Source organism: Siphateles boraxobius, unplaced genomic scaffold (assembly GCF_051911475.1).
Source record: "Siphateles boraxobius isolate OS27281-9 unplaced genomic scaffold, OSU_SipBor_1 103, whole genome shotgun sequence".
NCBI classification, from domain to species: domain Eukaryota; kingdom Metazoa; phylum Chordata; class Actinopteri; order Cypriniformes; family Leuciscidae; genus Siphateles; species Siphateles boraxobius.
The window spans coordinates 1,872,501-1,885,000 of record NW_027508704.1 but is presented as its reverse complement, the minus strand read 5'-3'; the positions used below and the strand labels follow the sequence as shown (position 1 = coordinate 1,885,000).

At 34.8% G+C, this 12,500-nt stretch overlaps 1 protein-coding gene across 6 annotated transcripts in view; it reads right to left on the bottom strand.

Annotated features, from left to right (window-relative positions):
• lmf1 (lipase maturation factor 1) overlaps nt 1-12,500 on the bottom strand; it is a 55,702-nt gene that overhangs the window by 19,326 nt on the left and 23,876 nt on the right. For all 6 annotated transcript variants that reach the window (XM_077246021.1, XM_077246031.1, XM_077246002.1 and 3 more), the window contains one exon: nt 7,897-7,962. In XM_077246021.1, coding sequence (XP_077102136.1) covers nt 7,897-7,962 — 66 coding nt within the window. The remainder of the gene's footprint in view (nt 1-7,896; nt 7,963-12,500) is intronic.

Sequence of the window (12,500 nt, the reverse complement as noted above, 5' to 3'; positions counted from 1 at the left end):
GAGGAAATTATTATAAAATGCAGAAGGTAAGGAGTGTGAGATTTCTGCTTTTTGTTACAACTATAAACTTTGATAACGAAAAATCTGTATCAGTTTATTATAATACTCTAATCTTTTAAAATGTAATGCATACATTTGAATGTTTAATGATTTTTAAAAGATAGAAATATGATAATAGACAGATAGATAGATAGATAGATAGATAGATAGATAGATAGATAGATAGATAGATAGATAGATAGAATATGATTCAAATGTAAATAGATTGTATATAATTCAAATGTAAAATGCTTAAAATTACAGATTAAAATTACTGTCCAAAATCCATGAAAATCCTGAAATTTGGCAATGATAATTAATATATTACAGGTATTTCTGCTGCAACCCAGAAAGCCTTTGCTAGCCTTGGTCCATTAAAACCACTATTCATCAGCATGCATTGATTAATCCCATGGCATGTAGCAAAAAAAAAAAGGTGCGACCGAATCATATGCTGGTGCGACCAACTGAGAGAGTTAGTCAGTGGAAAAGTTAGTCTGGAGCCCTGCAGCTTTTAATGTTGTTTATATGTGTTTTTAATGTGCTTTAACACAAACCATGAGTAAATTCATAAGTCGACAGCATTGCTGAGTATTTTCTGCTTAAAACTGCAGTGAACCAAAGACAGTCTCAAAAACACGGTTTGAAATCGCTTGTGTTTCTGACTTCACAAACTACCTTGTAACCAATCAGATCAACGTGTGATCGTCAACGAGTGGATCTCTGAGTGAGTGAGGGAGTGAGTGGAGGCGGAGCTCATTTGCATATTTATAGAACCACGCATACTAAATGAGGCACGGGTGTCGAGTTACATTCAATATATTTTAAGCCACGAAGACATTTTTTTCAAGGATCAAAGTGATCAAAGATGAGTTTTAAGGGATAAAATGATTGTCAGGTCGACTTTAAGAATATGTACTGTTGGTGCAGTTCGAATAGGGATCAGGAACCGGTTTCAAAGTTTAAGTTGACTATGGCAAAAGCAAGTTCACTCCCTAGATTTTAACTTTGATTTAGGAACAGTTAACAAAGTCTGATTGGCAGGTCAGAGAGAGGTCATTTGGGTCAGAAGCTCTTTACAAATCAATTCTAAAGTGGACGAATGTAAAGAAATGAAAGCAGGAGTTATATGTTGGCGTTTTGGACCATTTGTAATCTATAGATATGGAAGAATTGTTTATTCCCCAATACAGGGAGTTACAATAGTCAAGATAGATATAAAAGAAATAAAAGCATGAATCACAGTTTCAAAGTGCTTAACTCTTTCCCCACCAGCATTTTTTTTAAGTTGCCAGCCACCGCCAGCGTTTTTTGTTCGTTTTTTTGATTATTTTCACAAAAATGTAATTATTTAGAATGTTATCATTCTGTTGTATAAATATCTGAACATGCAACAAAGAAACATTTAAAAAAAAATAAACCTGTTTTATTCTAGCGTCATGCATTCTTTTTTTGTCAACACTTGAATATGGGTAATTTTCATAAAAAAAGCAAACTTTTGAGCAAAAATCTGAGAAAATCGTGTGCCTGTCAAAGACTACGCTGGAATGGGATTCAGAATGACTGTTCATTCAGCAACATTAGGCAGTTTTGATTTGCTGTTTAATGTTGATGATCGCATTATTTTACATTTGCATATGATTGCATATGATATCACTTCTGCATCTTCTTCGCATTGGCTTTGTTCAGGAGATTCAGTAATCTTTCAGAAGATGTCACAGCGCCCCCTACTGTGTAATCTGTGAAAAATGACATTCAATTCATCTTTTTTTCAGTCAATCAGTGAATTGGCAGGTCTAGATAATAGATGACCAGTACTGGAATAATATATGTCACATGATTCAGGCTGATTGGATCGGAGTGGTTTTATTGTTTCGACTGACCTTCAAGACAAACACACACACACAAATAAACACTCACACACTCACTCACTCACTCACACAAGCACTCACTCACACACACACACACACTCACACGCACTCACTCACACACACACTCACACGCACGTGTGTTTGGAGAAAAAGGGACCAAGCGAGAAAGTCATTTTCAAACCGTTGCAATGACTCCTTCAATCTGGAATTGATACACGTTCTGTTTTCATTTTTCCATGGTGAGGGGATAGTAAATAGAGCGCCGAATCCTCTTCCAAAACCTCTGCCTTTGCCCTCAGCGTAATCAAACTCAAGACGCTAACGAAGCTTCACAGGCGAAAACAAAAAGAGAATTCTTCAAAACGAGACGAAGAAAACGTGCGGCTCTTCCTAATCCTGTCTATTGTTACGACCACATCTGAAGACAGTGACGTGGGTGGTTTGACTAGCGGTTAAAGATCTGGGCTGGAAACCAAAGAAAGGTTGCAGGTTCAAATCCCGCCTCGAGCAAGACTCTTAAAGTGATAGTTCACCCTAAAATTAAATGTTTGTCATCATTTACTCAGATTTCTGCAAATAAAAGAAAAGATTCTGAACTGCTGAAAAGAGTCGTCCGCAATTACAGTCTCACAAGCTATGTTATAATGCAACACATTTGCATAATGCCAGCCTCTGGTCTTGATTGGCTGAACAGCGTCTCTTAGCTCCGCCCTCAAACACTAGTTTATCTGAGACTGGAAGAGTTTGGTTCGTGTTGTTCATGTTGAGAAGACGCTGTTTTCTCCTGACAAAGCAAATCCACTTTGATGAGATTGATACGGTAAAACCAAGCGGCAACCTTCCGGTCTCTCTTGAAATCAACACTGAAGTGACTTAAACTGCAGTTCATCGACTGGCCACTAGAGGCCGGCTGCAAAAGAGATCCAAATCCCATAAACCCCCATGTTAAATGCCCAACGTTACAGCAGAATTAAACATGTTTACGGCCTGGTGCAAAAAGTGGTTTTGGTCTATATAGCTAATTTTACCCTTCATTATAACTGTGAGGGGGTGATTTATTTTATAACTCATCCGTTTAAAATATATTAAGCCTTAAAGTTCTGCATAATTAAGGGCGCGGCCACTTGAGTGACAGGTGGATTGCTGCTGATGTCACTACTACTAATAGTAATTATAATTTGTTACATTTATATAGTGCTTTTCTCTGCACTCAAAGCGCTTTACATGGAAGGGGGAATCTCCTCAACCACCACCGATGTGCAGCTCCACCTGGATGATGCAACGGCAGCCATATTGGCCAAAACGCCCACCACACACCAGCTTTCTGGTGGAGAGGATACAGTGATGAAGCCGATCAGGATATATATATATATATGGGGATGATTAGGAGGCCATGATGGACAGAGGCCACTGGGCAAATGTGGCCAGGACACCACGGTTACACCCCTACTCTTTCGAAAGACATCCTGGGATTTTTAATGACCACAGAGAATCAGGACCTCGGTTTAACGTATCATCTGAAGGACGGTGCTCTTTTTTCTTGCTAGGCGGTTGCTAGGGGGTTCTGGATGGTTTCTAGGCAGTTGCTAGGGTGTTCTGTGTGGTTGCTATGGTGTTGCTAGGTGGTTGCTAGGGTATTCTGTGTGGTGGCTAGGATTTTCATGGCGGTTGCTAAGGTACTTTTGGTGGTTGCTATGGTGCTACTAAGTGGTTGGTAGTTGTCACAGATGGTTACTATGGAGTTTTTATAGAGTCCTTAAAATCTTTAGTGATGAGTGCCTTTAGTACGGCACTACAACTACTTTTTTCTCGATCACTACACTGGGGCGTTAGGACCCACACAGACCACAGGGTGAGCGCCCCCTACTGGCCTCACTAACACCTATTCCAAAACCGTACCGTGTGTACTAGCCGTGAGTCTGTTAGCGTCACGTCACCTCAGCTAATCCGCCTCTTCGAACATTTTTATTTGTCCGGGAGTGATGCGTTTCCAAAATGGCGACGGCCGGCTCCGCCTACTTTGGTCTTCAAAAATGCTCTTCAGAAACAAATGGGTGACGTCACGGACACTACGCCCATATTTTTTTACAGTCCATAGGTAAAACCCACGCCATCGTTACAGTTCATATCATGAGCTGAGATTCAATTTTGATAATGAGCGTTTGTTTCTGACCAATCACAGCAGACTGGGTTATCTGACCAATCAGAGCAGAGCAGCTTTCAAAGAGACGGGGTTTAGAGAGACTGATTCTTCAAACAAACCATTTCAGACACAGAGAAAAGAGGCGATTCTATAATGTGTATTATGAGAAAATTAAAGTGTTTTTTGACCTTGGATGCATGTAAACCTCTTGTATTTAAAATATCATAATATGGCACTATAAAGGATGTTTTCGGCAGTTTCGTGTATGTGGCACTGGGAGGTAAAACCAGGAAAACCTCCTCGATTAAGTGCTTAGTTTAATCCACTTACAGACGGCAAGCCATTGATAAAAGCAATATTCATCTGAGCATTAAAAACGACCCTTCAGGAATAATATCTTAATGAACCACACACTCTCTGACCGCGACTAACCTCTGCCGAACGGGAATGTCACACACACTTCATTCACATATATGAGCATAGTGCATGAAATAAAGGTTTTATTGTCCTGTTTAGACACACTCTTATTGTCCTCCCAGAACAATTCGTTGCCTTTATAACACACACACACACACACACACACACACACGCACACACACACACACACACACACACACACACACACACACACAGACTGACTTTAACCATCCCTCCACATCTCATGCTGTTATCTTCACGCAAATGTTGTCCAAAAATGAGACACCCAAGACCGTTTTATGTAACGTTCCCTAAGAAATCTGTTGAATCATAATCAATCATAATTACACAGAACTTTCATAACGTTCACTCAAGCAACCTTCAAAACTACGTGGTGTTATTCCTGATCCCAATGCTAATTCAGAAGACGTCTTGTTTTTTCTTTTAAATTGTCTTGAGTCTGTGTCTCCAGTGTATTTTAGTATCATTAAGATACTATTATAGTTTTTATTGATATTTTGAATTAGTACTTATTTTAAAATGTTCCATTATTATTTTAATTTTAAAATAAAAAACTTTATTTAAAGTTTTAGTAATTTGGTTCGGTTTTGTCTCTAATATGTCTATTAAGTCAACGAAAATGAGAAATGTTTAAACAAAAAAATGGATGTTTTATATTTACATTAAACAGAAATTCTTTTTTTCATGGTTTTACTTTTCGTTAATAACCCTGATCTAATTAAATCAGTCTTTATATGTATATTTTAATTTTAGTTAAAGTTTTAGTCAATTTGCTGTATATTTTTCATTTTTAAACTATGCGAAAATGAGAAATGTTTAAATAAAACAAGTCTTTTGTATTTCATATCTGATTGAATTGGTTCTTATTTGTATATTTTCATTTTTAAAGATTTAGTAATTTTGTTGTATTTTGTCATTTTTATTCTTTTGTTGTTGTTTTTTCAAATATGTCTATACAGTTTTTGTTATTGTTTCATTTCTGTTTTGGTTTATTAGCAACTAAATAAAATGAGAAATATTTAAATAAATCATATATTTTTTTTCAGTTAATATTTTAATTTATTCATTTATTTCCTTTTCATTTTAGTTTCAGTTAAAGTTTTAGTAATTTTGTTGTATTTTAATCATTTTTATTTTTTGATTTCAGTTTATTTTATTACAAAAAGTTAAACTAAATGAAAATGAGAAATGTTTAAATAAAATAAGATTTTTTTATGTTATTATTTCAGTTTATTTCATTTTAAGGAACGAAAATGTGTGTTTTTTCCCTCATGGTTTTAGTTTTATTTATGATTTTTAATGTGACGTGATTCCCCCTGCTGTCAGGTCACATGATCGTGAAGGAAAGGCTGGACTCTGACGCTGTTACTCCAACACAATGACATTGTTGTTTTCAAGTCACTGCTCTGCCGTTTTGGCTTCATGTTTGAGGGCATCGACTCGCTGGGAAGAAAATCTTTCCCAAACTGCAGGTGCAGAAACCATCAGGATTCCCTCATGCTTCATTCAGCCGAGATATCATGTGACATGTTATTAATAATGCCTTTCTCTTCAACTACATAACCCAATCTCAATCTTTCAATCTAATGTTGCTTACACTCTTCACTGTGGAAGTATTCGGGCCAAAATACTGACTAGCCAAAAGTTGAGCCTTCCAGTGTTTCGTTTATTCAACAATCATCCCACATCCCTGGACTCACACCGTTCAGCTTCTGTAACCTCTCAAACCAGCCGAGATCATTCAGACATTACAGAGTCTTGCTTACACAGAAGCTGAAAGTAAGATCACGAGGGGTTACAGAATCCGAATCTTATATCACTGGCTATCTCTCTATCTATCTATCTATCATCTATCTATCTATCTATCTATCTATCTATCTATCTATCTATCTATCTATCTATCTATCTATCTATCATCTATCTATCTATCTATCTATCTATCTATCTATCTATCATCTATCTATCTATCATCTATCTATCTATTATCTATCTATCTATCTATCTATCATCTATCTATCTATCTATCATCTATCTATCATCTATCTATCTATCTATCTATCTATCTATCTATCTATCTATCTATCTCTCTATCTATCTATCTATCTATCTATCTATCTATCTATCTATCTATCTATCTATCTATCATCTATCTATCTATCATCTATCTATCTATCATCTATCTATCTATCTATCATCTATCATCTATCTATCTATCATCTATCTATCTATCTATCATCTATCTATCTATCTATCTATCTATCTCTCTATCTATCTCTCTATCTATCTCTCTATCTATCTATCTATCTATCTATCATCTATCATCTATCTATCTATCTATCATCTATCTACCTCTCTATCTATCATCTATCTATCTCTCTATCTATCATCTATCTATCATCTATCTATCTATCTATCAATCTATCATCTATCTATCTATCTCTCTCTCTCTCTCTATCTATCTATCTATCTATCATCTATCTATCTCTCTATCTATCATCTATCTCTCTATCTATCTATCTATCTATCTATCTATCTATCTATCTATCATCTATCTATCTCTCTATCTATCTATCTATCATCTATCTATCTCTCTATCTATCATCTATCTATCTCTCTATCTATCTATCATCTATCTATCTATCTATTTATCTATCTATCTATCATCTATCTATCTATCTATCTATCTATCTATCTATCTCTCTCTCTCTCTCTCTCTATCTATCTATCTATCTATCTCTATCTATCTATCTATCTATCTATCTATCTATCTCTCTATATCTATCTATCTATCTATAATCTATCTATCTCTCTATCTATCTCTCTCTATCTATCTATCTATCTATCTATCTATCATCTATCTATCTCTCTATCTATCTATCATCTATCTATTATCTCTCTATCTATCTCTCTATCTATCTATCTATCTATCTATCTATCTATCTATCTATCTATCTATCTCTCTCTATCTATCTATCTCTCTATCTATCTCTCTCTATCTATCTATCTATCTATCATCTATCTATCTATCTATTATCTCTTTATCTATCTCTCTATCTATGTATCATCTCTCTATCTATCCATCCATCCATCCATCAGACTGTATGGGCTTTACAATTCAAGTTTCAAAACTACATCAAAGTTCTTCAAACTTTAAGCTTTTAAAACTTCTTTAAACTTCAGGCTCTCAATCTTTTGTCTTGACAAACTTTTTTTTACCAATTTGTAATCGTAAAGTCGCATAATTTTGCACCTCCAGTGAATGTAACTTGATTTAAGAATGTTTAGAGATTCGTACTGGAGATTGAAACTACAGCATGTATTACGGATGAAGCTTCATATGAATAAACTAAACCTTTAAAAGAAAGCAGAAACAAAAGAACGATGGGAGAAAAGCGAGAAACGCACCTCATAATGATAGTCCATGCATGTGAGATCCGTCCAGCACCGGTCACCCCGAATCTTGATCAAACCCTGGAGACATGCAGAGAAACACACAATTCAGCACAACGCAATCCAAACACACTTACAAGAGAATATTTCAAAAGTTACAGCAATCAATGGCATTTAGCTCATATGATATTTATATACTGTAAATGATTATTTCTGTTCATTCATAGAATGAAGAACAAACATGTGAAACAATGCAGATGCTGATATTTATATGGAAAAAAGTGATGAAATGCTGATGCTTGTAATGTAAATCAATCAGATCTTTATAAAAGTACAGCAGATGCTGACATAAAATGCATATAAATATCAATATCTGCCAATAATATTAGTAAGATGATATTTAAAAACTTAGTTTTATGATCAAAGCTCTGTAGTTTTAAAACATATAATGCGATAATGATTGAGAGATGAACAAATCAAAAGCCCGATCATCATATTTAATACTCGTGATTTTTCTAATAAATGATGTATGATAATCAAGTAAACCTGCTTCAGTCCAGTTGAAATATTACTAACCTAACAATATTAAAGTTATTATGTTTACTAAAATCAGTAAAGAGTTCACATTTTAGTAAGTTTATTCTTACACTGAATTGTTGCATGCATACAATCAGGATAAATGGCTTTTATACATTTCAGAAAAAGTTGTACAGGTTTAGAACAACATGAGACTTAAAAAAAAATTTACCGATTTGTTAATTTTGGTTGAACTGTCCCTTTAAGAACTACATCATGAATGCAAAGAAACCCCGAGCCGATCTTCCTCTCCTCGTCAGACGTATTAATGCTGGCAGATTTGAAACATTTTTAGTGCTGACATCTGTTTCTCTTAACCTGCGGTGATCGGGATCTCTCTGTACCAGTTCAACCAGGAAATCAAATACATGTAACATTTATTACAGGATCCATGTGGGAACAGTCGGATCATTCTCAAGCGTTCACATCAGGAGAAACCACTGCATCAGGAACTCTCACTGCTTATCAAGTGCATTCTTCCATTTATGTCATTAAGGATAATGTAATAAGGAACCTTGGAATGAGTTTTAGCTTCCTAAAATGCGATTGCACTAATGTGAAAATGAGCGACTCCCACCCGCATCCCACGATCAGCTGGCCAATAAATAAAGCCAGCATTAAGAGCTGCTTTAATGACAGCAACTCACAGCTTACATGCTATTCACTTATTTGTCTACATTACATGTGAATTAGATTAAAATCACTTTAACATGGTAAGCCGGTCCCAATCATAAGGGAATCAGTCGTTTATTCCCATTATTTTGGCTTTTAAACTGCTGTTTTTGCAGGATCTAATAATGAATTACTGAGATGAAACGTGCAATAATGATGACATTTTCAAGCATTTACATTTAACATCAGTATTTATTTTAGCTTAGTGCTACTCATCTATGCTTAAAAATGTAATATTGAAATTCATTAATTTTATTTGTATGCAAAATGACATAAGCTGTGTAACAAAATTGACTATTTTGGTTTCTAAATGTCTCGTTTCAACATTGGTTCAGCTCAACACTGAAATATACTTCTGAATCACGGTTGTTATAGATAATTAAAACCATTAAAAAAAACATGTGACTTGAAATCAAATTAATTTAAGCAAAATAAATGCGCAAAAACTTATTTTATTTCAGCTAGTTGGCAGCATTTCTTATTTTCTAATTTTCTTATATTATATATATACTTAAATCCAAGAAAACTACTAAAACTTTTACAATTAAAATGATACTGGAAAATATTAAAATAAACACTTATTTAAAATATTAATAGTATCTGAATGATACTAAAACTACACTGTTTGAATGCAATGGATTATTAAAAGAAGCGATTGTACGCTGACTTTTTTCTGCAAATTCATCCTCTTATTCAGTATAGCAGATACTGATGTAAAATGCATATAAATATCAATATCTGCCAATAATGTCTTAGTGAGATTATTTAAATGCTTAGTTTTATGATCAAAGCTCTGTAGTTTTAAAACATATAATGCAATGCAATACAATGATGATTTAGATAAAAATGTAGACATTTTCTCTCCAAATTCATCCTCTTTAAATAATCGCCGTTAAAGCAAACTAAAATGAGCAAAAATTAAAATCAAAATCGGTCAACCACAGACAAAATGCATATCTAATGAAGAATATGTTGCATGCAGCTTTAATCCCTCATATAAAACAACATGTTCCTCTACACTAGGATAGAAACGGCCGGTTTCTTCTCATTTCAGTTTTGACCAAAAACTCTCCATTTAAATCCAGGTAATAATGTCAGTCATGCATGAGACCAATGTTACTGTGCAAAAGCAAAGCCCACAGGTGCCCGTGACGGGGGTTTGACCATGCTATCTGATGGGCGCTCGCTTGCAGTTTAAATTAAAAAGTCATTAACTTCTGTTCGCTGCAATTCACTTGAATAAAAGTTTAGCTGACAGTAGACAGAGAGAGTTGCTCTTGCCCAAGCCTGACACAGCCTTGAGGAACGCCAGAAGCTCTTGCCAAGCAACCCAAAGAGGAAATGTCCAACACACACACACACACACACACACACACAGAACGCCTGAAACAGGAGAAATGTGCATGAAAACAGAGGCACATTTGGCTTAACTAAAGCAACCTTCAATGTCTCTACCAAAACTGTGTTTTATGCAATCCATGCATGAAAAATAATAACCAGATGCACCTAAAACGTATTTTGGACCAAATCTGGGATGTGTTTCCCATATGTACAATGATCAAACTCGCTGATTAACTAGAACTACTATAGTATGATGCATCGTTGGAGAAACGAACCAGTCACGACTCTTCCTGAAAGCGCAGTCACATGGTCACACTGTCGTTTCAACAGTTAAGAGTATTTGTGGAAATGTCAAAGATAACATGTGTAATGCTTCATCATTACAAATTAATCGCCCAGGATATTAGATTCATCCAACATCACAATAAACATATGGTCAACGTTAAGTGCATTTCATTTACAAACCCATTTCCAATAAAAAATAATAATAATACATGCAACAACAGCAACTACAAAAAATCTATGCAAAATGAATTTGAGGTTAATTTAATATTTAAGTGCAGTTGAAGATGTTTTCTGAGCTGGCCAGACAATAATGCAATCTAATAATGCAATGAAAACTGGTTTATGAATGCTTTATTTAATGGACTCGGATAGTCAGTTGTAATAGTGAAGTCTAGAATGACTAAACCGTACAAAATGTGGAACGTTTTTTTATTCATTTTGAAAATAATTAGACTAAAAAGTGAGTTTTATAGCAGAATGGCCCAGACTAACTATTTTTCAGTTTTTATTTTTATCAAAGCACATCAGAACTTAATGCTGTCGTTATTTATTATTTATTATAATGGACTTACTTGTAAGAAAATATTTTTTGAGCGTTTTTTTTTTTTCTATCCATTCAATGGATGTCAACGGTTTTCCTTCACTCATCAAATTTATTCTTTTGTGTGAAAGAAAGTCATACAGGTTTGGAACGACATGAGGACGAGTAAATGATGATAATTTTATAACTTGAAGATGGTTGACATTTGACTAATTAGGGATGCTAAGGGTATATTATTAAATTAAATTAAATTAAATTAAAAATATAATGAATTTAAATTACAAATATTTAATTAAATTTAAAGGCAACTCTGGAGCAACAGAGTGCAACAGTCGGGTTCCTAAAGTAAAAACTTTAATAATTCACACATTGGCTGAATTTAAACGGCTTCAGCATCCACTAAAAATAAATAAAATAAAATTACATTAAATCAAACAAAATAACATATAATAAAATAAAATAAATTTAATTTAATTAATTACAATTAATAAAATAATAATAAAGTTATTTTATTGTATTGTATTTTTTTTTATTTAAAATCTAATGTTTTTAAATGCAAAGTAAACTCTGGAGTAATTAGAGATTAACTGACATGCATAAAATCTCTAACAATGTTCTCCTGATCTGGTCTAGATTATCTGCACTATTTTACTTGTTTAGTCTGCATTAACAACCTCGTTTAGCTAGATATATTAAGTGCATTTTTTTAAGCAATGGCTTCAGCTCATGAATATGAACAGATGGACGGGAAAAGCGCTCGAGAACGTTTCCAACACGAGTGGTTTGACTCCTGGAGGAATGTGTGAACTTCAGTCTCTAAGTGAAAGATTCCCGACAAACACGAACTCTCTCCTGACTCTCCAACAGATAATGCATGTGTGGAGTCGAGGGAACGGCAGAAACCCGAGCTCCAGTCTGAAGGAGTCTTTGATGTGTGCTGAAAAACCTCCCTTGCTGAGAAGCGGGGGGAAAGAAGAAAAGAAATGATGGTGAACGACAGCTTGGCCACTGACTCTAGCGGAGGCCTTGAGTAGAAAACACTCATGAACCGCTGGCGTTCGCTTCAGCGCTTCTCGGAAGAGAGAACAACTCGTGAAAAACGCTGAACAACACTTTTGGTCATTTGGCGAGAGCAGCAAATTACTGTGAAGAGTTTGTGCTAATGAAGGTTTTACCACAACACTTCTGGTTTAATAGCATTGTT